The 23,732-nt window shown below is 74.1% G+C and overlaps 6 protein-coding genes across 6 annotated transcripts; 3 read left to right on the top strand and 3 right to left on the bottom strand.

The window, feature by feature from the left end:
* Window positions 1-90: 90 nt before the first annotated feature.
* ABHD1 (abhydrolase domain containing 1) lies at window positions 91-3,152 on the bottom strand (the record flags this gene model as incomplete). The annotated part of the gene is given in 12 exon segments (XM_084284519.1): window positions 91-320; window positions 403-568; window positions 1,328-1,376; window positions 1,460-1,620; window positions 1,622-1,634; window positions 1,707-1,819; window positions 1,901-1,946; window positions 2,014-2,078; window positions 2,080-2,182; window positions 2,583-2,617; window positions 2,619-2,755; window positions 2,843-3,152. Coding segments are annotated over 12 exon segments (1,428 nt in total).
* A 327-nt stretch (window positions 3,153-3,479) lies between these two features.
* On the top strand, window positions 3,480-4,835 carry CGREF1 (cell growth regulator with EF-hand domain 1; the record flags this gene model as incomplete). The annotated part of the gene is made up of 5 exons (XM_084284518.1): window positions 3,480-3,565; window positions 3,774-3,845; window positions 4,013-4,083; window positions 4,187-4,311; window positions 4,389-4,835. The coding sequence occupies 5 exons, from the start codon at window positions 3,480-3,482 to the stop codon at window positions 4,833-4,835; spliced, it is 801 nt and encodes a 266-aa protein (XP_084140644.1).
* Window positions 4,836-5,189: 354 nt separating this feature from the next.
* On the bottom strand, window positions 5,190-7,588 carry KHK (ketohexokinase; the record flags this gene model as incomplete). The annotated part of the gene is made up of 8 exons (XM_084285165.1): window positions 5,190-5,324; window positions 5,429-5,586; window positions 5,759-5,847; window positions 6,096-6,242; window positions 6,380-6,452; window positions 6,796-6,930; window positions 7,203-7,319; window positions 7,452-7,588. 8 exons carry the CDS (start codon window positions 7,586-7,588, stop codon window positions 5,239-5,241), a joined length of 942 nt encoding a protein of 313 aa, XP_084141291.1. The 3' UTR covers window positions 5,190-5,238.
* Window positions 7,589-8,772: 1,184 nt separating this feature from the next.
* On the top strand, window positions 8,773-13,464 carry LOC311207780 (cGMP-dependent protein kinase 1-like; the record flags this gene model as incomplete). Its single annotated transcript, XM_084284045.1, has 19 exons — window positions 8,773-8,975; window positions 9,053-9,219; window positions 9,524-9,637; window positions 9,710-9,815; window positions 10,226-10,289; window positions 10,366-10,443; window positions 10,514-10,602; window positions 10,743-10,808; window positions 10,895-10,942; window positions 11,445-11,489; window positions 11,639-11,777; window positions 11,859-11,989; window positions 12,062-12,151; window positions 12,385-12,526; window positions 12,640-12,803; window positions 12,871-12,987; window positions 13,088-13,150; window positions 13,228-13,303; window positions 13,378-13,464. The coding sequence occupies 19 exons, from the start codon at window positions 8,773-8,775 to the stop codon at window positions 13,462-13,464; spliced, it is 1,989 nt and encodes a 662-aa protein (XP_084140171.1).
* A 208-nt stretch (window positions 13,465-13,672) lies between these two features.
* On the bottom strand, window positions 13,673-20,795 carry EMILIN1 (elastin microfibril interfacer 1; the record flags this gene model as incomplete). The annotated part of the gene is given in 14 exon segments (XM_084284135.1): window positions 13,673-14,166; window positions 14,465-14,599; window positions 14,907-15,050; window positions 15,583-15,781; window positions 15,783-16,157; window positions 16,644-16,949; window positions 16,951-17,045; window positions 17,048-17,108; window positions 17,111-17,215; window positions 17,217-17,620; window positions 17,623-17,708; window positions 18,322-18,425; window positions 18,427-18,448; window positions 20,623-20,795. Coding segments are annotated over 14 exon segments (2,541 nt in total). The 3' UTR covers window positions 13,673-13,834.
* Window positions 20,796-22,685: 1,890 nt separating this feature from the next.
* OST4 (oligosaccharyltransferase complex subunit 4, non-catalytic) lies at window positions 22,686-23,729 on the top strand. Its single transcript, XM_084284162.1, has 3 exons — window positions 22,686-22,750; window positions 22,966-23,085; window positions 23,573-23,729. The coding sequence occupies exon 2, from the start codon at window positions 22,967-22,969 to the stop codon at window positions 23,078-23,080; it is 114 nt and encodes a 37-aa protein (XP_084140288.1). The 5' UTR covers window positions 22,686-22,750; window position 22,966; the 3' UTR covers window positions 23,081-23,085; window positions 23,573-23,729.
* Window positions 23,730-23,732: the final 3 nt, after the last annotated feature.

Genomic DNA, 23,732 nt, shown 5'->3' with positions numbered 1-23,732 from the left:
GCGGGGGGCACAGGCAGCTCAGCCCACGCCGTGCTCGTGCTTTGTTGGCCCTGCCTGGCTCACGGCCACGCTGCTGCAGGGCGAGCGCGTTTATTGGGGGTGTGAGGCACCGTCCTGCTCCGCAGCCCCATCCCCATCCCCCTCCAGCTGCTGGAGCTCCTCGCCGTGCTCGAAGACGGCGGTGATGAACTGGGTGAAGACGCGGTCCATGTAGGTGCCGTGGCGGGGGAAGAGGCCCTCCAGGAAGCCGATGTGGCCGCCGTGGGCCGTCACCAGCAGCGCCACGTGGGGCAGGCGCCAGGCGGCCTCCACCGGGATGGCTGCGAGGTGCCAGCGGGCGGGGGTCAGCCGCTGACACCCCCCAACGGGGCCAGCTCCAGCCACCCCCCCAGCCCTGCTCACCGTGCAGGGGGGAGAAGGGGTCGTCGGAGGCGTTGAGGCAGAGCAGGGGCACGCGGACGCGGTGCAGCTGGCGCGCGGGGCTGGCGGCCTGGTAGTACTCGCTGCAGCTGCTGTAGCCGAAGGCAGGCGCCGTGTAGCGCTCGTCGAACTCCCGGATGGTGCGGGCCTGCAGCGGGGGGACAGCGGGCGCTCAGCCCCGGGCATGAGTGCGGACTGCTCCGAGAGCAGCCCTGCACGGGGCTGGGGGGTGCTGGAGGGCAAAAAGCTCAGCACGAGCCAGCAGCACGCTTGCAGCCCAGAAGGCCGACTGCGTCCTGGGCTGTGCCAACAGAGTGGCCAGAGGGCAGGGAGGTGGCTGTCCCCCTCTGCTCTGCCCCTGGGAGCCCCCACTTGGAGCACTGCGTCCAGGTCTGGGGCTCCCAGCACTAGAAGGAGGTTGATCTTTTAGAACAGGTCCAGAGGAGGGCCACAAAGCTGATCAGAGGGCTGGGGCACCTCTCCTGTGGAGAGAGGCTGAGAGAGCTGGGGCTGTTCAGCCTGGAGAGGAGAAGGCTCTGGGGAGACCTCACTGCAGCTTTTTGGTGCTTAAAAGGGGCTTAGAAGAAAGATGGAGAGCAACTTTTTGCTTGGGAGGGTAATCATAGGACAAGAGGGAATGGTTTTGAACAAGGCAGATTTAGGTTAGAGGTTAGGAGGAAATGCTTTAGAAGGTGGTGAGGCACTGGCACAGCCTGCCCAGAGAAGCTGTGGGTGCCCCATCCCTGGAGGTGTTTAAGGCCAGGTTGTACAAGGCCCTGGGCACCCTGATCTGGTGGGTGGCATCCTGCCCACGGCAGGGGGTTGGAGCTGGGGGGGCTTTGAGGTCCCTTCCAACCCAAGCCATCCCATGGCCAGGTGGCACTTGGGCCCCGGGGGTGGGCTCCACCTGCAGGATGTGCTCCACGTCCACCTTGTCCCCGATCACCGCCCGGTGCCTGCAACGAGCCTGGGTCAGTGCCAGGGGTGCCGCTGGTGCCCCCGGTCCCGGCGCGTAGCCCCGTGTAGCCCCCAGCCCCACCTTTGGATGAGCTGGCAGAGGCTGGCGGCCAGGCGGCGGTTGAAGAGCAGGGCGTTGAGCGGCTGCTCCAGCGACGCTGTCGTCTCCAGGGGGTCCCAGCAGGGGGACGCGGCCATGGCCGCCACCAGCCCTGCTGCACGGCCCCTCCGAGCCAGGTAGTTTCAGGAGCTGCATCCTGTGCCAGCACCGGGGTCAGGGGGGGTCGCGGCCACCTCCATCACCCTGGGGTGTCCATCCCGTCCCCTACCCGCCCAGGGAGACACCGGCAGCCAGCAGCGGGGCGTGCGGGTACCGGCCCCTGATGTGGGCGATGGCCGTCTCCAGGTCCTCCGTGTTGCTGGCGCAGAAGGTCCGGGGGGTCTGGGGCGGGGGGGGCACAGCTGGGTTTTGGCCCCGCAGCGCCCCGGCCCCGCAGACAGGGTGGCTTGGGGAGGGTCTCACCAGCAGCTCCTCGCCCCAGCAGCCCCGGTTGTTGAGCACGACGGCCCTGGGGGAGAGCGGCCATCAGGGGGGGTCTTTGCAGGGGCAGCGGGGCAGCCCCCCCCGGCACTCACCTGTACCCAGCGCGGGTGGCCCCGTGCACCATGTGCAGCACGTAGCTGGCCTGGCTGCTCCCCACCCAGCCCCGGCAGCAGCAGCACCGTGGGGCAGGCGGCGGGCAGGGGGCTGCCATCGGCCCAGTCCAGGATGAGCTGCCCGCCGTCGGGTGTGCGGATGGACTCGCTGTGGGGCAGGCAGCATCAGGCACGGCTCGGCCCAGTACAGGACCAGTACAGCCCGGTATGGCCCGGTATGGCCCGGCAGAGCCCGGTACAGCCCAGTACAGCCCAATATGTCCCAGTACAGCCCGGTATGTCCCAGTACGGTGTGGCACAGACCAGTACAGCCCGGTATGGCCCGGTACAGCCCAGTATGTCCCAGTACATCCCGGTACAGCCCGGTATGTCCAGGTACGGCCCGGTACAGCCCGGTATGTCCAGGTACGGCCCAGTACAGCCCGGTACAGCCCGGTACAGCCCGGTATGTCATGGTATGTCCCCAGTATGCCCCGCACAGCCCGGTACAGCCCGGTATGTCCCGGTACGGCCCGGTACAGTCCGGCCCGGCCCCGCTGCGGGCTCACCTGCGGTAGCAGACGGCCGGGCAGGACTGCAGCAGGGGCGCGGAGCACGGTCTGCAGGCGGCCCTCGGGGCACCAGGCCGTGGGGCGGAACGGGGCCCGTAGCGCCGGGCAGCGCCGCCGCAGGAAGGCCACGAGCCGCGGGCCGCCGGCCAGCACGGGGCGCTGCGGGGACGGCCGGGGGGGGTCAGGGGGAGGTCAAGGGGGGGGTCAGGGGGGGTCCCGCCGCCGCCGCCCCCTCCCCCGCCCGGCCCCGCGCCCACCTTCGGCGCCCCCCGCCCAGCAGAGCCCGAGCAGCGCCGCGGCGGCGGCCGCCAACAGCAGCGGGGGGAGGGCGGCGGCACCGGGCGGCTCCTCCGAGCACATCGCGAACAGCCCGAACCGCGGCCACGCCCACCCCTGCCCCGCCCACCGGTGCGGCCCCGCCCACTCGGCCCCGCCCACTCGGCCACGCCCACCACCACCATCCCGCCCACCACGGCTGAACTCCTCCAGCACGGCCCCGCCCTCTGGCCCCGCCCCTACCCTCCTTGGCCCCGCCCCGGGCCGGGCGTGTGCAGCGCCGGCGGCCATCTTTGTGGCGGGCACACGCGAGGGCAGCGATTAACCCCTGCGCTGCCGGCGCGGGAGGGACCCGGCGGGGCGGGGCGGCGACGTGGCCCCGGGCGGGGCGGGCTCCTCGAGCGGTCACCGGGAGGCTGAGCCCGGGGCTGGGGGAGCGGCACGGGGCGGAGGGGGGCTGCGGGGGGCTGCGGGGGGCTGCGGGGTGCGCCCGGTGCCCGCAGCCTGCGCTGTGCCGTGCGGGTGCCGCCGTCCCGCTGTGTCCCGGGGCCCGGCGGGTGCCACGCGCCGGTGCCGCCCCCGCCCCGCCCCGCCCCCCCCCCCCCCCCCGGGCGCACGATGGGGACCCCGCGGGCGGCCCCGCTGCTGCCGCTGCTGCTGCTGCTCCCCGCAGCCTGCGCGGCACCGAGGGACGGGGGGCACAGGTACGGGGGGGGGGCTGCGGGGGGGCACAGCCGGGCTGCGGGTGAGATGCGGGGGGGGTGTGCGGGGGGTGTGGGGGGTGTTGGGGGCACAGGGACGCAGCTCGGGGCTGCGGTGTGGGGTGTGCGGGGACAGAAGGGCCCTGCTGCTGCCCCCACCCTGCGGCACAGGTGACCCGGTGATGGACCCCCCCCCATTCCCCCCCCCCAGGTCAGAGGCCCCCCCAGCCACGAGGCCCGATCCTGGTCCTGACCCGCTGAGCCCGGAGCCCCCCGCGCTGCAGTGAGTGCCTGGGGGTGGGGGGGAGCTGCTGCCCTGGGGGGGGGACACCCAACGGGGGGGCTGCGGGGCACGGGCAGTGCCTGGCTGGCCGCGGGGCAGGGGAGTCCTGGGGCGGGCTGTGGGGCAGGGGCAGCGCACGCACCCCCAGCCCCAATGCCCCCCCCCAGGCTGTTGCGGAGCGCGGTGAGGAGCCTGGGGCAGCCGGAGCAGGACGCAGAGGCCATGACACGGGAGCAGGGTAAGGACAAGCAGCATCCGTGGGGCTGGGGTGCCCCAGGGGGCTGGGACAACACGTCCCCAGCCCCACAGAGCCTGGCCCCAATGCGCTCCGCACCCCACAGCCCTGCTGTACCTCTTTGCACTGTATGACCACGACCGGAGCGGGCGCCTGGACGGGCTGGAGCTGCTGCAGCTGCTGGGAGCGGTGCTGGCACAGGGGGGCACGGGGCAGCCCAGCCCTGAGGCGGTAGGTGCAGGGGGGTTTGCACCCCAGGGGGAGTTGGGGGAGCGGGACAGGCTCTCACCCTGTCCCCGTCCCTGCAGGTGGCTGTGCTGGTGGACCGTGCCCTGGAGAGGCAGGACCGCAGTGGGGACGGGCTGCTGGACCCCTCTGAGCTGCTGCTGCCTGGTTGGGAAAAGGGACCCCCAGGAGAGCCACTGGTGGGAGCGGGGGTTGGCCAGGAGGGGATGGTGGGGGGACACGTGGAGGGGCCCAGGGGAAGAGTGGAGACACCCACAGTGGATGAGGGGATGCCTGCAGTGGATCTGGGGGCAAGCAGCCCAGAGCCTGGCCCAGCAGAGGGGCAGGGGCTGCCAGACAACGCTGCCCACCCAGAGGGGCAGGGAGACCCTGGGGCTGGAGTCCCCCAGGGTGAAGTGATGGAGGTGGAGGGAGCCCCCGAGAATGGAGCCCCCGAGAATGAAGCCCCCACGGATGAAGTCCCCAGGGCAGAGGCAGCCCCTGCTTGGGAGGACCCTGGAGAGATGTAGGTGGTGGGGGGCTCCTGGCAGGGCTGTGACCCCGGGCCTGTCATGGGTCCCTGCCCCGTGCTGGCCCCAGTGATGCTGCCCCACAGGCTGTGGGGTGCAGTGCCCCAGCTGAGCAATGGTTTGGATGCCTGCTTGGGTCCCCTGCATGCTTTGGGCAGTGCCAGCTGCAGCGGGTCCTGGGGGGCCACGACACACGTGTTTTCTCCTGTACCACTGTGGGACGAGGAATACAGGAGCTGCCACCCACGCTGTGCTCCCTGCGGCGATGCTGGAGGGGTGGGGGCGTGGGGCTCCCCGGGGCCTGGCACCAGAGACGGCGGTGGGGCACCCAGGAACTTTATTGGGAGCGGGGTGAGGGGGGCCAGGCTGTGGGGTGGGGGGCAGCGGCAGCCACAGGTGTAGCTCAGACGATGCCGTCGTAGCCCTGGATCCCGCACTTCTTGCCCGCGATGCGGCAGCCGAAGTTGAGCGCGTCCTGAAGGCTCTGCCCTGGGGACGGGGGGAGGTGAGGGGAGGGGAGGGGGGGATGCCGGGGGGCGAGGGGGGGTGCTGGGGGACACTGCAGCCCCCCGGCTCTGCGGGGCCGTGCCCACCTCCCGAGAGCGCGAAGATGACGGCAGCGTTGAAGGTGTCCCCAGCCCCCAGCGTGTCCACCAGGGTCTCTGGGGGGCAGGCGTCCGCGTGCAGCAGCTCCCCGCCGGGCCCCATGGCATCGGCCCCCTCCTCGGCCCAGGCGCAGATCAGAGTGGCCCTGCGGGGAGGGGGCGCCGGGTGGGACCCCCCGGACCCCCAGAGCTGGTCCCCACCCCACACCTGCTCCTGTCCCCATGTCCCACCGCCAGCCTGTGCCCCCTGCCCCGTCCCGTGCCCCCCCCCCGCAGCCTGCCCCCCAACACCCCCAGCCCCCCATCCCAGCCCCTTACCCTGGCTGCACGCGGCCGCGCAGCCCCCGCAGCGCCTCCGGTGCCGAGCGGTACCCGAAGTGCTTGGCCAGGTCCTTGCTGATGAACACCTGCGGGGGGGTCAGCGCCCGGCCCCGGGCACGGCCCCCCCGCCACGGCCCCCCCCGTGCCCCGGCGGTGACCCCGACCCCCGCGGGGCAGCTCCAGGCCCCGCCCCCAGTCCACACCCAGGCTCCTGGCCCCGCCCCCCGCCCCATACTGACCACGCCCCGAGCCCCCGCCCCAATGTCAGCCCCGCCCCATAACCCCGCCCCCAGCCCCAGCGGACCAATCCGTGGCGGGGCGTGGCGGGCCGTACCACGTCGCCGTGCGCCAGCAGGGGGAGCAGCTCCTCCCGCGGCTTCTCCACCTCCACCGAGGTGCGGATGCGCCGTGCGGGCGGCAGGGCCCGGTTGTGCTCCTCCACGCGCTGGATCATGAGCAGCTGCTCCGCCGCGTTGCGGGCCTGCGGGCGGCACCGGGCACGTGACTGCCCGGCCCCGCCCCCTGGCAATGGCCCCGCCCCCTGTGAATAGCCCCGCCCCCCCCCTCGAGCCCGGCCCCGCCCCCTGTGAATGGCCCCGCCCCCCGGTTCCGCCGCACCTCCCAGTGGATCCAGCGGTACCGCTCCAGGTCAACGCGCTCGAAGTCGCGGGCGGTGACGTCGGGCAGGTTCCTGCGGGACCGGCCGTCAGGCGGGGCCGGGCGCGGCGGGCCCCCCGCGGACGAAGGGCAGCCCCGCGCCTCGACTCTGCCCCGGGCAGAGGTTCCCCCCGGGTGAATGATTAACGGCGCCGCCGTGCCCCGGGGCGACCCGGGGGGCAGCGCGGGGCCGTGCCGCCGTCCTGCGGCGCGAGACGCGGCCGGGTGCCAGGCTGCCGCCAATCACGGCGGCGGTGGGGGGGAGTGATTGGGGGCTGCGGAGCCCGGGGACGATTGGCAGCGATTGTGTGTGCGGAATCACGGGGAATCACCCAGTCGGGCTGCCCTGGCGGCTGTGCGGGGCGCGACACCCTTACGTGTCGTAGAGCACAATGGTCCGGGAGCCGCTGGCGGCGTTGACGACGCAGCAGGCGCATGGCACGTCCCCGCGGGGCTGCCAGGCCACGTGCGTCACGTCCACACCCCGGCGCTGGAAGTCGGCCACGATGAAACTTGGGGGACAGAGAGCAGGGTCAGGGCGGCCACGCACCCGCTGGCGTGCAGGATGGTGCGGGTGCCCCGGCTGGCGCTGGCGATGACGACGGAGGTGGGCATGTGGCCGCCGGGCTGCAGCACCGCGTGGCGCACGTCCACGCCGCGGCGCCGCAGGTCTGCCAGGACGAAGCTGCCGGGGCGAGACATGGGGGCCGCTGCAGTGTCATGGCGGCCCCAGCACCCCCCCCGGGCCATGGGGAGCCCCGACCCCGTCCCCGCACCCACTTACTCGGCAGCGTGCCCGGGGGCCAGCGAGCCCATGAAGGCGCAGGGGGCTCCCAGCAGCGCCAGCACCGTGCACGAGTTGGAGGCGTTCCCACCCCGCTGCCACCGCTGCGACAGGCACCTGCAACGGCACGGCACGGCATAGCACGGCATAGCACGGCACGGCACGGCTCGGCACGGCTCGGGCACGGCTCCGGGCGGCTCTGGCCCGGCCCGGCCCGGCCCGGCACAGCCGGTGCAGTCCCCGCGGTACCTGGTGTCGGTGTCCTCGGCCGGGTACGCCTCCACCACGCTGATGATGTCGAGGCACACGAGCCCCACGCACAGGATCCGCTTCTCGGCCCCGGGGCCGGGTGCGGGGTCCCGCAGCGCCGCCGCCCCCGCTGCCATGCTGCCGCCGGGCTCTGCGCTGCGCCCCGCTCCGGGACGGTTCCGGCACCGCCCCGCCCCCCGCCCCGCCCCCCGCCCAGCCCCGCCAATCAGGGCCCAGTCCTCCAGAGAGGGGCGTGGGCGATGCGAGGGCGTGGTCGTTCGGGACACGCCCCCAGGACGCGCCCCCGAGGGTGCCCGTGCCGGGAGCGCGCGGGAAGCTCCCTCCCCCCCCCCCTCCCCAGCGGGTGCGCGGGCACGCGCCGCTCGTGTGCCGGGCGGGCACACCTCGTGCACGCGCACACCTCGCACCGGCACTGCCCGCGTGCACAACGGGCACCCGCACCTGCACGGCCCCGCGGGGGCACGGGGGGCACGGGGTGGGTGCAGGGTGGGTGCAGGGTGGGTGCACGTCGGGTGTGGGCTGGGTGCAGGCTGGGTAAATCGTGGGTGCAAGCTGGGCGCATGGTGGGCGCAGGCCAGGTGCACGTCGGGTGCAGGGTGGGTGCAGGGTGGGTGCACGTCGGGTACGTGTCAGGTGCAGGTTGCTGGGTGCAGGCTGGGTGCATGGTGGTGCAGGGTGACACAGGCTGGGTGCAGGCTGGGTGCATGACAGGTGCCCGGTGGGTGTGTGCCGGGTGCTGGCCGGGTGCTGCGTGCGGGGCGCAGCTCGGCACGTGCCTCGGGGAGCGCCGTGGGCAGGTTAATGTGTCACGGGGCTGGGTGCAGCGGCCTCGCAGGTAGGGGCGGGTGCAGGAGGGTGCGTGGCACAGGTAGGGGCCGTGCGCGTGGCGGGGCACGGGGCCAGCCCCGGTCAGTGGCCACGTCCCGGGGCCGAGTGCGCGTGTGGGAGCAGTGGCCATGTGTGGGGGGGGGGGGGTGGAGGGGGGCGCCGAGCCCTGTCCCGGCCCCGTCCCAGCGGTGCAACCTTTGCTCGGGCAGGGCGTGCCGGGCGCAGCACCGTGCGGCTGCGGGGCCTGGCCAGGGTGCACGGGCTGCGGGTGGGGGTCCGGGTATGGTGGGGGGTGCTGTGGGCACCGGTGGTGCCAGGCGTCTGTGTTGAGCTGTCTCCACCTGGGCCGTGCGGTGTGCGGCCCTGCCCCGTGCTGAGGGAACCTTTTCCTTCTCCCCGTGGTCCTGGGCAGCCAGGCAGCCCCATGCCAACGCTGTGTCCCCCCCACTCCCAGGCACGGCAGCGGTGCGGGATGGAGCGGCAGCTGCGGGAGCTGCGGCTGCAGGAGGAGCGTGACTTCCTGCAGCGCGTGGCGCGGGGCACGGGCAATGCCAGGGCACTGCCGGACACGGAGCCACCCCTGGGCCGGCCGCACCGTCGGGGCACCGCCATCGTCCCCGAGCCCCTCGCCAGCGACGCCCTGCTCCAGCTGCCCAGTAGTCCCCTGTCACAGAGGTACCTCAGGAGGGGCAGAGGGGGTGCACGAGGGCCGGGGCTGCCCCACCGCTGTCCCCGTGTCCCCCTGTCCCCAGGGACCTCAGCCTGATCGCGGAGGCCATGGGACGCAGCGACTTCCTGCGGCGCCTGGGCGAGGGCTGCCCCGAGGCGCTGGCCCAGAGCTTCGTCCCCGTTCAGCACGGCCCCGGGGACACGGTGCTGGCCGAGGGCGACGAGGGCAATGCCATGTACATCGTGGCAGGTGGGAGCGGGCACGGGGCTCGGGCTGGGGTGTGCACGTGCCCGTTGGGGTGTGCATGCATGGGGGCACGCATCTGGGTGTGCTGCACCTGCCGTGGGCACCAGTGCCCTGTGCATGCACACGTGGGGCTGTGCTGCCCCTGAGGGGCCACACGTGCCTGTGCACACCAGCTGCACATGCACTCGATGCTGGGGCCATGACACGTGTAGGGTGCATGTGTGAGGCTGCCTGCGTGTGCGTGCACATGCCCACGCGTGTGTTCGTGCACGTGCGAGGCCGCCTGCTCTGTGCCACCTCCCTGCAGAGGGGCAGCTGAGCGTGACGCAGCGGGGCCGGCAGCTCCGCACGCTGGGGCCGGGTGATGTCTTCGGGGAGCTGGCCATCCTGTACCACTGCAAGCGCACCGCCACCGTGCAGGGTAAGGGCCGAGCCCCCCGTTCTGTCCCCCCCCCCCCGTCTCCGGTCCCCCCTGACACCCGTTGTGCCCCAGCGCTCAGCCCTGTGCGCCTCTGGGCCATCGACCGGCAGCGGTACCGCGCCATCACCACCAGCAGCGCCAAGCAGCGGCGGGCCAAGGTCCTGGACTCCCTGCGAACGTGAGTGGGGCACGTGCCCCCTGCCCCTCTGTGATACCCCCAGCCCCACGGCCAGCCCTGAGCCTCGAGGTGCCGTCCCCTCTCATCACCCCTGGCAGAGCCACTGCACAGCCCTGGTCTTGTCACTGCCACCAGGCCCACCCCCACCCCGTCTGATCCCCGTCCCATCTCCATTCCCACACCAGCCCAGTCCCAGTCCACATCCCCATCCTCGTCCCCAGCCTTGTCACTGTCCCTGTTCCTGTCATCATCCTCACACAGCCCCAGCCCTGTCCTGCCTGTGGCTGTGCTGGTCTCTGGAGCTCGGGGAGGACACAGGGCGCAGGATGCAGGGTGCAGGGCGCAGGGCGCAGGGTGCAGGGCGCAGGCAGGGCTGCAGCAGCCCCGGGCCCAGCCACCTCTCTTCGCAGGGTGCACTGGCTGCAGGACCTGTCCGACAGCCACCTCTCCAAGCTGCTCGACGCCATGGAGGAGGTGCGTGCACGGGGGGGGGCTGTGGGATGGGGTCCCCTGCCCAGTGCAGCCCCGAGCGCCCCGTCTGTACCCGCAGTGCTCCTTTGCACCCGGCCACATCATCATCCGCGAGGGGGACGAGGGGGAGAGCTTCTACATCATCCTGAAGGGGCAGGTGGGTGCAGTGCCGTGGGGCAGGGCCGTTCCCCCCATCCCGCTCAGCCTGGCCCCACATCCCCTCGCAGGTGCGGGTGAGCCAGCGGGTGGACGGGCAGGAGAAGCTGCTGCGTGTGCTGGGTGCCGGCGAGCACTTCGGGGAGCTCTCGCTGCTGGAGTAGGTGCCCTGGGGCTGCAGGCAGCTCCTCTGCGCCCTGTGCGTGTGCCCGCACACCTGCTCTTGTGCACATGGAGCTCACACACGCTCCTCTGCATACGCCCCTCTCCTCCTCCATGACCACCGGTCTCTCTGTGCAGGAACATCCGCCGGACAGCGTCGTGCCAGGCGCAGGGACACGTCACCTGCATCACGGTGGCCAAGGAGTGGGTGTCCCCCTGTCCTGCAGCCCGTCCCCGCGGGCACATGGCCGGGGCCTGCCTGCCCCACTGACACCCCCTCTGCCCCACAGGGACTTCCTGGAGATCATCCCCTTCTGCCCCAGGCACGACTCAGACGCGTGAGTGTCCGTGGCCCTGCGGGGTCCCCACGTGGGTGCCGGCTGGGAGGGTGCTGGGCGCCCGGCAGGGACGGCAGCGGTGACGTGGCGCCAGCAGCGGGTCCTGGACTCTGCCCCGGGAGCACTGCCAGGCCCAGGCACCGTCCTGCTCCTGCCGAGCCCCGTGGCACGGCCCCGGCGCGTGCTCACCATGGCACCACGTGTGGCTCCATGGGAGGTGTCCAGAGTCCCAGCCCCCCAGGCTGGGGGCACCCCTGGGTGTCCCTGTTTCCCCCCTCCCCTCCCAGCAGGGCCACCCCAGCAGGGTGCCCAGCCCCACAGCCAGGCAGCTTTGGGCAATCTGCTGGGGGGTGGGGAGGGTCCCCCCATGGACCCCCCACAGCCCCGTCCTGGCCTCATGCATGGCCCTGGGTCCCTGTGGGGTCCTGTCGCACCATGCCTGTCCCAGACAGGCTGTGGGGCTGCAGGCTGTGTGCTGAGCCGGGGCTGCTTCTCCCTGCAGAAACGCGGCTGCGACGGAGGTGCCGGCCCCAGCGGACCCCAGGCGGTCAGTGTGGGACGGGGATGGGGGTGGGCACAGGGATGGGGGTGCCTGTGGGAACGGGGACAGGGCTGGGCATGGCATTGGGACTGGGACAGGGACAGGGGTGGGCGGCCGCTGGTGCTGGCGCTGCAGGGCTGTGGTTCCCCCTGCAGGGGCTGGGGGTCCCCGAGCCTGCGGCAGCCGTCCCCGGCGGTGCGGCTGGAGGACCTGGTGGCCGTGCGCTACGAGGAGGGGCAGAAGCAGGGGCAGCGCGTCGTCCTGGGCACCGGCGGCTTCGGCAGGGTCGAGCTGGTGAGAGCCACGCCTGGCCTGCGGGCACCCCCTGCTGACCCCGTCCCCGTCCCGGCACCCACGGCCACCCCTGCCCCGCAGGTGCGGTGCCGCGAGCGGCTCTTCGCGCTGAAGCGGATCCGCAAGGACTGGGTGGTGCGCACGCAGCAGCAGGAGCACGTGCGCACGGAGCGGCGGGTGCTGGCCCAGAGCCGCTGCCCCTTCATCGTGGGGTGAGCGGGGCCGGCAGCGCGGGGCCGGGCTCAGCGCCACGCCGAGGCCCCGCTGACCCTTGCTGCCCGCAGGTTTTTTGGCACCTTCCGGGACAGGCAGCACGTCTACCTGCTGCTGGAGTTCTGCCAGGGCGGCGAGCTGTGGACCAAGCTGCGCGAGGTGTACGGGGCCGGGGGGCACGGGCTTGGGGTGGGCAGGGATGTGCCGTGCAGTGCCGTGATGTGCCGTGCTGTGCTGCACTATGCCGTGCTGGCTCGTGTGGTGCCACACTATGCCATGCCATGCTGTGCCATGCTGTGCCGTGAAGCACTGCATTGTGCCGTGCCGTGCCGTGCCGTGCTGTGCTGTGCCGTGCCGCACTGCGCTGTGCCGAGCACGGAACCCTGCCCCGCAGGCGCTACTTTGAGGAGCCGCTGGCCATGTTCTGCTCCGCCTGCGTGGTGGAGGGCCTGGAGTACCTGCACAGCCACGGCATCGTCTACCGCGACCTGAAGCCCGAGAACCTCATGCTGGACAAGCAGGGCTACGTCAAGCTGGTACCTGGGGGGAATGGGGGTGCCGGCACGGTGCCTGGTGCTGTGGGGGGCAGCAGGGAGGGCGCTGCCGGTCCCTGTGGGCGTGGGGCCGGCTGAGAGCTCCTGTACCGCAGGTGGACTTCGGCTTCGCCAAGGAGCTGGAGCGCGGGGAGAAGACCTACTCCTTCTGCGGGACGCCCGAGTACCTGGCGCCCGAGATGCTGCGCCACGAGGGCCACGACTTCGCGGTCGACTTCTGGATGCTGGGCATCCTCATCTTCGAGATGCTGGTGGGCAGGTGAGCACGCCCTGGGGCTGAGCCCACCCGCCCCCGCGGCCAGGCCTGACGCCCCCGCGCCCCGCAGGCCCCCCTTCCACAGCGCTGACCCCCAGAAGATTTACAGCCGCATCCTGGATGGCGTCTTCTCCTTCCCCGCTTTCCTCAGCGAGGCCGCATGCTCCCTCGTTGCAAAGCTCTGCAGGTCTGTGCGGGGGTCCCGGGGGGGGGGGCAGCCCTGTGGGTGGGGGTGCCCTGGGAGGCCCCAACCTGCGCCCCCTGCCCCATCCCCGGCCCTTTTGCAGGCGCCGTCCGGGGCAGCGCCTGGGGAACACGGCCACCGGCATCCGCGGCATCAAGAAGCACAGGTGAGGGGGGTGCGGGTGGGGGGGGGCCGTGCTGCAGCACCCCCTGCCCCTCCTGCAGCACCCCCCCCCCCCCCCAGGTGGTTTGGGACCCTCAAGTGGAAGAAGCTCGCCCTGCAGCAGCTGGAGGCGCCCACCCTGTGGCTCATCAAGCAGGTGCGGCCGGGCCTTGGGGTGGGGGGCGCGGGGCGGGGGGAGGAGGGCCCAGCACTGACCCCCGGCCCCCCCAGGGCCCTCCCTACACCAACTTCAAGCGGTTCTCGGTCGACCGGACGCCGGCAATGGATGAGCTCTCGGGGTGGGATGAGGATTTCTGATGGCAGCCGGACCCCCGGCCTGGGCACCCCCCACGCCCCCGCTGCGGCGCTGCCGGGACCAGGGCAGTGCCCGGGGGCTGCCCCCGGCCCACGGGGGGCAATAAAACGCGTGGGGGGCAGGAAGGAGGCGGGAGCCATGGGTACAAAACCCGGTGCCGCATCTTTATTGAGGAGGGGGCGCGGGGCGGCGTGGGGGGGGCAGGGCAGGTGGTGAGGGACGCGTGGCGGCGGGGGAGCGAGGGTGGGGGGGTGCTGATAAATAACGGGGAGTGGGGTGGGGTGGGCTGGGGGGGCCCCGCGTGGGTGCAGGGGGACGTGGGGGGGGTCCAGGAGCCATGGGGCGGCGAGGGGTGGGTGTGAGGGGGGGTGACTAGGGGCCCTCGGCGTCGTAGAGCAGGGCGCCGCTGAAGACGGTGAGGGGCTCGTCGGGGGCGTGTGCCAGGCGCCCCGCCACCAGGTCGACGCAGAGCGTCTCGCCCGCCTCCAGCGGCAGGATGAGGCTGAAGACCCCCAGCGAGCCGGGGCTGGGCTGGTGCTCGGCCACGGGCTGGTTCTCCAGCCCCTCGGGCTGGTACCCGGCCGAGTCCAGGCGCGCGATGCCCTGGTTGGAGCGCGACAGCACCGCCTCCAGCTTCTCGCCCTTGTGCCCCGTCAGCACCACGCTCACCAGGTAGCGGCCGCTCACGGGGGCCGTGAAGGTGCCTGCAGCAGCGGTGTCAGTGCACGGCGATCCCCAGGCCCCGCGGTGCCCCCAGCAGGAGCTCAGCCCCCCCCCCACTCCCCGTGGCCATCATCGTGTCCCCAAGGCACCCCGCCGTACCCCACACTCCCCGCAGCCCCTGGGTTGCCCAGCTTCACCCCAAAGCCATCGTTGTGCCCCTGAGGACACCCCCACCCTTCGTTGCACCCCAGGCCCACGTTTCACCCGTGCCCATGCAGCCGCCCCCCCAGTCCACAGCCCCCATCCCCACACACAGCCAGGCGCGGGGCCGGCACTCACCCGTCTCGGGGTCGTAGGCGCCGCCGTCGTTGAGCAGGACCTGGTCGAAGGGGACGGTGCCCGGCTCCGCGCGCTGCGTGCTCAGGGCGGCCGAGAAGGCGATGTGGGGCACGGAGCCCGGCTCCCCCACGGCACCTGGGGACGGTGTCAGGACGGTGCCCCCACGGCACCCCCAGGCCCCTGAACTCCCACCCCCGGCTGCACCCGTGCCCCACGTCCCCAGCCCCTCCACCTCCATCACCAGCTCCTCCTGCCCCACTGTGCCCCCCCGCCCTGCACCCCCCACCCCGCAGCCCCCTCATCCCAGCCCCTCGCACCCCCCCACACCCCCAGCCCTACCTCTTTCTCCTTGCAGACCTGAAGGGAAGGGACAGGGCGGTGCTGTGGGGTGGGGTGGGCAGGCGGCACGAGCCTGGCCAGCACCGGGCAGGCACGGCCCCACTGCTAGAGGCTGCCAGGGCACGGGGGCTGCTCCTTACCTGGGGGCCCACGGGGCCTTGTTCTCCGTCCTTGCCAGGAGGCCCAGAGGGGCCAGGGGGGCCCATCTTCCCCATGGGGCCTTCAGGTCCAGGGGGCCCAGGAGGGCCTGAGGGAAGGGGGGTGGGTTAGAGCCCCGTCCCTCACCCCAACGTCCCCGTGACTTGAGGCCCCCACGTCCCCATGCACCAAGCCTCATGCCCCCACGATTTGGGTCCCCATGTCCCCCATGCATCCCAGCCCCATACCCTGCAGCCTGGGGTCCTGCACCCCCTCACCCCCATACCCCACACCCCCAATGCTGAAAGCCCTGGGACCTGGCGTCCCCACACCCTCACACCTCATGGCACTGCGATTGTCCCCGTGCTCTGTCTTCAGACATTGCCCCTTGTTCCCCATCCCCACCTCCTGCAGCCCCCATCCTTTGCACACCCATGCCCCATTCCCACATGCCCTTTGGCCCCTCCCTGTGTCCCCTTCTCCCCCTGATGGTGCCCCCTTCTCCCCAACCCCATGCCCCCTTCTCCCCAACCCCATGCCCCCTTCTCCCCAACCCCATGCCCTCTCTCCCCATCCCCCTGCCCTCTCTCCCCATCCCCCTGCCCTCTCTCCCCGTCCCTGCTCCCCCAGTCGCCGCGCACCGGTCAGGTCCCTGCTCGTGAGGTTGAGCATCTCTGCGCGGTGCTGCTGGAAGCTGGCGTTGAGGGCGCCCAGGCGCGCCGGGAGCTGCATCGCCTTCTCCAGCAGGGCGCTGTGGGTTCGGGCCGTGCCGTTCAGCTCCCGCAGGGCGTTCCACAGCCCCGCCACGTGCCGGCCCAGCCCCTCGCGGACGCCGCGCAGCACCTCCCGACACAACCTCCAGCTGCTCGCAGACGCCCTCCAGCTTGGCCACCCTGGGCTCCAGGCCGGCCGGGCAGCCCGCGGGGCCCGCGCGCACCAGGTCCCGCACCAGCCCCTCCAGCCGCTCCTCGCTCTCGGCTGCGCGCTCGGCGACCTCCGCCTGCACCCGGTCGAGCTCCGCGGCCAGGCGGTCCTTCACGGCACCCAGCTCGCGCAGGCCGGCGTCGTGCTGGTCCACGGCATCCTGCAGATCCTGCACCGTGGTGTTGAGCAAGCCAAAGTACAGCAGCGCCTCCGACAGCTCGCCCTGCAGCGTCTGCAGCTCCCAAGGTGTCGTGCCTCCGAAGACGCTGAACCCCTCCAGCGGCTCCTCCTCCTCGGCTGCCGTGGGGTCGGGTGCGGGCGGGCTGCAGGCGTTGGTGCAGGCACCCACCTCCTCCCGCAGCCGCTCCAGCTCCTCCCGCAGCGGGGAGCAGGGCTGGGCGCAGGCACCGGTGGCGCTCAGCCCCCGCAGCTCAGCCTCCAGCTGCCCCAGCCGGGCGCCCGTCCGGTTGTGGAGCTGCTCCAGGTCCCTGCGGGTGTCCTCCAGCGTCTGCCCACCGGAGCTCCCCCCTGCCTCCAGCTGCCCCAGCCGCCCCGCCAGCCGCTCCAGCGCCTCGCCCTGCTCCCCCACCAGCTCCCGCAGCGCCTGCAGCGAGCTGCCCGGCCCGGCCCCGCCGGCCCCCAGCTGCCGAAGGCCGGAGCTGAGGGTGCGGAGCTGCGCCTCGTTGTCCTCCACGCGCCGCTCCAGCTGGCTGAGCGCGGAGCCGTCCCGGCCATCGGCAGTGGGCTCTGGGCAGGGCCACCCGCAGCGTGCCAGCACCCCCTCCAGCTCGGCCAGGCGGGCGCCGCGCTGCGCCCCGCTCTCCGCCAGCCCCTCCAGCGCCCGGCTCAGGTTGGCCATGTGGCCCCGCAGCCCCTCGGTGTCAGGGGGCCCGGGGCCAGCCCGCGTGGCGTTCAGCCGCCCCTCCAGCTCTGACAGCCGCCGGGCCAGCACCGGCCCCGGCCCCGGCCCAAGCACCGCGCCGCGCGACCCCTCCAGCCCGTCCATCCGCCGCTCCAGCTCGGCCACGCGCCGGCGCAGCTCGTCGGGCGGCGCGGCGGGGGCCAGGCGGGTGCTCAGGCTGCTTGACGTGCCGCTGCACAGTCTCCACCGCCTCCCGGTTGCGCTGGTCCACCGAGCCCACCAGCTTCTCCAGCGCCCTCATGCGCTCCCGGTCCTCCGCTGCTGCCGCCGCAGCCCCTCGGTGCCGGCCAGGCAGGCGCCGCAGGAATCCTGCACCCGCTGCTACCAGCTCGCGCAGCAGCGCGGCCCCCGCCAGGCCCCCCATCCGGGGCCGGGCTCCCCCCGAAGCCATCCCGCTCCCCGCTCCAGCTCCTGGCTGCGGATGCGGTCGTCCAGGCGCTCCAGGTGCTGCTGGATGTGGCTGAGCGTCTCCCGCACGTCGGGGGGCGCGGCGTCGGCGGGTTGGTGCTTGCCATTCGGGCTGCCCTCGGCCACCTTACGCAGGTCCTGCAGCAGCTTCTCCTGGCCCTCCTGCACCGAGGCCTGCAGCTCCTCCAGCTGCTTGCTCAGCCGCCGCACCTTCTCCTCCAGCTGCTGCACCTTCTCCGCCTCCCCACCGCCAGCGGGCTCCGGGCTCCGCGGGGCAGTGCTGCCCCGGCCCCCCCCGGCGCTGCCTTCCCCCCCCAGGCCGCTGAGCGTGTTGCCGAAGCCGGAGAGCGTGGGGCGGCCGGGCCGGGGCCGCGGGCGGGTGGTGGTGAGGGAGGGCCCCGCTGCCGGCCCCTCAGAGCAGTCTCGCCCGAGTAACCCTGGCAGCACCGCCACTCCAGGTCCGACACCGTCTTGTGGGCCACCTTGTAGCGGGGCCGCAGGAAGCTGCGGTACCTGTGGGCAGAGGGGACGCTGCTGACGGGGGGGGGGGGGTCCCTGGTCCCTGCCGCCCCTCCTCCCCCCCAGCCTCCGCGCCCGGTCCCTGCCCACGGAGGCGCTGCAGGAAGAGGCTCGGGGCTGGGAGGAAAACCAAACACAGGCTGCGGGCTGGCCCAGGCGGCGCGACCGCACCAGGCTCTTGCACAACCGGGCCGGCCGTGGCCGCGCTCGCTGCCCTCCAGGGGGCGGCCCCTGCACATCCTGCCTGCCCCCCAGGACGGGGCTGGCACCCAGCACCCACCGCCACGGCACCCAGCGCTCTGCTCCGTGGCTGCCCGAGTGCCGGACACGGGCCCTGGGCAGAGCCCCTGGTCCCCAAACCGGCCCCCAGGCGGCGCGGGGGTCCCTGGCCCCCGATGCTGAGGGGCAGTTGGCCGGGGGGGGACAGCGGCGCCGCTGTAAGAGCCGGGTCGGGGCAGGTCAGGCGCCGGCCACGAGCCGCCGAGACCGCGCTCTTGCAAAAAAGTAAACACGTCCGGGGAGGGGTAAACAGCGGCGCCGCTGGGGGCCCCGGGCGCTGCCCCCCGGCTCCCGGTCCCACGCCCCCCGCCCTGCCGGCCCCACTCACGTCAGGACGCGGGGGCACTGCAGCTGCCCCCAGCCGCAGGGCTGGTAGTCGGGCTTGACGAAGCTCTCGACGCCGTCCTCCACCACGCAGCTCACGCTGCGCGTCAACCACGTAGGCGCACCAGTTCCTGCGGAGAAGGCGTCAGGGCCCCGCACGGCACGCACCGGAGCCCCCGGCGCACCCTGGGCGTCCCCCCACGTGGACCAGGCACCGCCACGGGACCCCCCCCACAGGTGCCTGCCCTGCCGGTCCCACCGGTAGCAGCCGTCACGGCCCAGTGCTGTGGGGTTAATGGGCCGGATCCTGCCCCGCCGCAGCCCCTTCACCTCTGCCCAACCCACACAGCCCCGAGCGCTTTGAGGGGCCCTTTCAGGAGCCGTGGAAGGGGCCATTGGCACTGCGGGGAGTGACCGCAGCCCTCACGTGGCCACCCGCAAACCAGCGAGCCCTGCAGCGATGGGGATGGGGACGGGGACCCTGCTCATGGGTGCAAGGGGCGGCCAGGGATGCACGTGCGTCCTGCGAGGGCTTGCATGTTGCAGGGATGGGGGGGCTCTGGCCCCATGCTGCTGCTCTGCAGAGCCAGGCTGGTCTGTGCCCCCCGGCCACCCCCTGGCTGTCACTGATGTGCCCCCAAGCCTGGAGTTCACGAGCCGGGGATGAAGCCCTGGCGCCCGGCCAGACCTGATGGCGAGATCCTGCCTGGGGGGCACGCTTCTCCCAGGGTGTGGGGCGGGGCCCCCAGCCGGCCCCACGGGGGCTGCAGCCCCCAGAACTTGCTGCGGGGCCCCTCGGCTCCATACGGGGTGTGGTGGCCAGGCTGCAGGGCGGGACCCCGGCCCCCCAGCCCACCCCAGGGAGCGGGACCCCGGCCCGGCCCCACGCAGCGCGGATGCCCCAGCCCAGCCTTATATGGTCCGAGCCCAGAGCAGCCCCACACAGCGCGGCCCCCCCCGGGCAGCCCCCCACGGCGCGGACCCTCAGCAGCCCCGGCCCCGTGCTGTGTGGAGCTGTGTGGAGCTGTGAGGAGCCGTGTGGTGCTGTGCGGTGCCGTGCGGTGCCGTGCCGTGCCGTGGAGCTGAGCAGTGCGGGGGCCCCGCAGAGCCGCGGCCGGTTCCCGTCAGCCCGGCTGGTTCCCCTCAGGCCCCGGCTCCATTCCAGCTCCTCCCCGGGGGCCGCCGGGAATTCCTGCGCTGACGGCCCCCCCTCTTCCCCCTTCCCTTCCCTTCTCTTCCCTTCCCGGCCCCCCCCGCTCTCCCCCCCCCCCGTGCCCAATCATCCCTGGCTGATGGTGCCCGCGGGGCCCTGGCTCCCACTGCCCGCCCTGGGGCTGCATCGGGGCACATCCACGTCCTGGGGACAGGCTGGGAGCCCTCCTGAAACCACGGGGCATGGGGATGGGTCCCCGTGTCCCCCCGTCCATGGGGACTGCCTGCCGTGACCCCCGAAGCAGAGGCAGCAGCCCCGAAGCACAGAGATGGCTTCTACCTCCCCCAAGCCACGGGCACAGGGCGCTGTGCCCCAGCCCCTGGGGACGCCCTGCTACGTCCCCAAAACCACGGGCAAGAGCCCAGCCAAACCCAGGCAGTGCCACCGCGCTCCGTGAGCCGTGGGATGCCCAGCCCACGTGCGCCCTTCCCGGGCAGCCCCACGCCGGCAGCCGGGTCCCGCGTGGAGCAGGGTCCCTCCAGCCCCTACCCCAGGGCCCTGGGGCTGCCGTGGGGCTGCGGTGGGGCTGGGGGGACACATCCCGTGCTCCATCCCGCACGGCCACGATGTGGCTGCGGCGAGAGGGTGACCCCCAGCTCCGGTGCGGGACCGGCCCCGCAGCCCCAGCCCCGACCCGGGGGCAACCACGAGCCGAGCCCCCGCCGCCCGCGCCGCCGGGCACGGCACGGGCAGGGGCTGTCGGGGCCCCTCACCCGCCCCCCCGGCACGGGGACCCCGCAGCGGGGCACGCGGCTCGGGTGCGCGCCCGGGATCCCGGCACCGGCACCCGGCGCGCACGGCCGGGCCCCCGCCCGCCCCCGCCCCCGCTCCCCGCGCCCGTCGGGCCGCAGCCCCCGCCCCGCGCCCCCCCGGCTCATCCCCGTTATCCCCGTGCGTGCCCTGGGACGGGGCAGCCCCGCGGCGCATCCTCCCCGCACGGCTCCCGCCGCCCCGTCGACGCCCCCCCGGCCGGGCTCCCGTGCTGGACGTGCCGCCGTCCTGCCGCTGCCGGGGCCCCCCCGAGGGCTGCGGGGCGGGGGCCGCCGCCCCGGGGGCTCCCTCCCCGTCCCGCCCGGCGGTCCCGGCTCCTACCTGTGCCGGCTGGCGGCCCGGGCACCGCTGTGGGCCGCGGCGGGGCCCTGCGGGGCCGTGGCCTGGGCCGGGCTGAGCGGGGCGGCCCCCCCGGTGTAGAGGCTGTACCTGGGGGGGAAGTTGGCGGCCAGGGCCTGCGCGGCCAGGAGGCACGGCCAGAGCCAGGGGGCCATGCTGGGCGGGCGGGGGGCGCGGCGCGGCGGGGGGGGGGGGCCCGGCCCAGCTCAGGAGCGCATGGCGCGTCCCGTCGCGGCTCCGTCCCTCCCGGCTCTGCGGCTCGGCTCGGCACGGCGCGGCTCTGCCCTCCCCTCGGCCAGCCCCTCGCCGCCAGAGCCGCCCCGGCGCTGCCGCCCGACGGGGTCCCCGGGGCCCCCCGCTTCCTGCCCGCCTCGGCCTCCGCCGGGCACCGCCGCGCGCCGCCGCCGGCCCCCGCGCCTGCCCCCCGCCCCCCGCCGCCGCCCGCACATCTGCTTCTCGTTAGGCTGGGACAGCGGGGACGGGCAAGGAGGGACGGGGAGAGCCGGAGAGGCCGGGCAGGGGGCCAGGGCTGCAGGCAGCCGGCGGGGCCGGGGCTCCCGCACCGCCCCGCACCGCCCCGCACCGCCCCGCCGGCCCCTCGCGGCCGCGCTGCCCGGCGGGGGCTGTGCCCGCTCCCCACGGGGGTCGCGGCGGCTGCGGGGGCCCGGCCGGGGGCTCCCCGGGGCTCCCGCACCGCCCCGGCCCGGCCGCTGCCCGCGGGGGGCTCCCCGCAGCCCCGGGACGCGGCCCCCCCGGGGGCAGGCTGCCGGCACAGCGCCCTGCCCGCTGCCACGTCCCCGGGGCAGCGCCCGGCCCCACGCGGGCTCCCGGTGCCCCCCCGCGGCCCGGCCCCACGGGGCTCCGCGGGGTCCCCACGGACACGGCGGGCACCCGGAGGGGACCCCCCAGGGCCGCCCCCGCTGAGGTCACGGCCCTGGCCCCCGGCCCGCGCTGACACCGCGGCTTCCCCGGCCGGGCGGTGACGTCACGGCCCCGGCCGCTGCAAGCGGTGACGTCACGGCTTGGCCCCGGCCCCGGTGACGTCACAGCCTGGCGCGGCGGGCGGCGGCCGGGGGGGGGAGAAGAGGCGCGGGAGGGGGCGGGAGGGGAGGGGGCGGGACGGGGGCTGCCTGCACCGCCTGGCGGGGGGCGGCCGGGACGGGCCTGCCCCTGCCCCCTGCCCCTGCCCCCTCCCTGTGTCCCCTGCCCATATCCCCCATCCCCTGCCCCTATCACATACACCTATCCCTATCCCTGTCTCTGCCCCCTGCCCCCTGCCCTCTCCCTACGCCCCCTGCCCGTATCCCCCATCCCCATCCCCTGCCCCCTCCCTGTGCCCCCTGCCCCGTGTCCCCATCCCCTATCCTTATCCTGCCCATATCCCCTGCCCCGTGTCCCTATCCCCTACCCCCTATCCTTATCCCTGCCCCTGCCCCTTGCCCTCTCCCTATCCCCTATCCCCATCCCCTGCCCCGTGCTCCTATCCCTGCCCGTGTCCCCTGCCCCCAGGCCCTATCCCCCATCCTCTGCCCCTGCCCCCTGCCCTCTCCCTACGCCCCCTGCCCCTATCCCCCGTCCCCATCCCCTGCCCCCTTGCCCTTCCCCTGCCCTCTCCCTGTGCCCCCTGCCCATATCCCCTGCCCCGTGTCCCTATCCCCATCCCCTCCCCCCATTCCCTGCCCCCTCCCTGTGCCCCCTGCCCCTATTCCCCATCCCCTGCCCCTCTGCCCTTATCCTCTGCCCTGTGCCCCTATCCCTGCCCCTGTCCCCTGTCCCCTGCCCCCTGCCCCTATCCCCCATCCTCTACCCCCTTCCCCTATCCCTATCCCTGCCCGTGCCCCCTCCCTGCGCCCCCACCCCCTGCCCCCCGCCCCGTCCCTGCCCCCCTGGAGGCGCCGACTCCGCGCTGCCCGCGCCGGGCCGTGACGTCACGCGGGGGGCCGGGGGCCAGGCCGTGACGTCACCGCAGCGGGCCCGTGACGTCACGGCCGCAGCCACCACACCCCCCCTCGCCGGGCCCCGCCCCCCCGCCGTCCCACGGTGCCCCGCGGCCGGAAGTGGCGCGAGGAGCGGCGGAGACGTGGCCGGCGGCGGGAGCGGGCGGCGGAGAGTGAGCGGCGGGGGGGGAGGGGAGGGGGCGGGGGGGACCGGACCGGGGGGGGGAGCGGGGAGCGGGGAGCGGGGGTCCCGGGCCGGGTGGGGGCGGGGGGGCGGCCCGGTGCCGTTCCCGTTCCCGGTCCCGGTGCCGTTCCCGTTCCCGGTCCCGGTGCCGTTCCCGGTGCCGGTCCCGGTCCCGGTGCCGGTCCCAGCCGCCGCCCGCCGCAGGATGATCACGGACGTGCAGCTCGCCATCTTCGCCAACATGCTGGGCGTGTCGCTGTTCCTGCTGGTCGTGCTGTACCACTACGTGGCCGTCAACAACCCCAAGCGCCACGACTGAGCCCGGTGAGCGCCCGGCACCGCGCAGCCCCCCCCGGAGCCGCCCCCGGCACCGCCTCCGCCTCTCCCGGGCCGGCCCTGCCCCGTCCTGCCCCGGGCATCTCCGCAGCCCGGCGGGCAGCAAGGCCTGGCCCTGCCCCGGCCCCATCCCCGCCCCCGGCCCCGGCCCGTGTCCCCAGCCCCTGTCCCCTCCCCGCTCTTGTCCCTGCCCCAATCCCTGCCCCCATCCCATCCCTGTCCCTGTCCCTGCCCCCCTCCCTGTCCCCAACGTTGTCCCCTCCCCACTCTTGTCCCTGTCCCCATCCCATCCCCACCCCTAGCTCCATCCCTGCCCCTGTCCCTGTCCCGTGTCCCCAGCCCCCGACCCCTCCCCGCTCTTGTCCCTGTCCCCACCCCTGCCCTTACCCTATTCTTTTCCCTGCCCCAATCCCTGTCCCCATGCCCCCCCGTCCCTGTCCCCATCCCCGTCCCCACTCACTGTCTCTCCCCGCAGGACTGCACAGAGCGGAGCTGAGCAGAGCGGAGCCGACCCGAGCGCCCCGCACCATGGGGGCCATGGAGGCGCCCCGCGCCCACCCGCCGTGCCGTGTGGCACCGCGCACCGTGCTCGGTCCCGACGGGCGTTAACACAAACACGATACAAGATAAAACCG

The sequence above is a fragment of the Netta rufina genome (genome assembly GCF_964035555.1).
Source record: "Netta rufina genome assembly, chromosome: 3".
NCBI classification, from domain to species: Eukaryota; Metazoa; Chordata; class Aves; order Anseriformes; family Anatidae; genus Netta; species Netta rufina.
The sequence above is the reverse complement of the archived record's forward strand: the minus strand, read 5'-3'. Positions and strand labels throughout refer to the sequence as shown.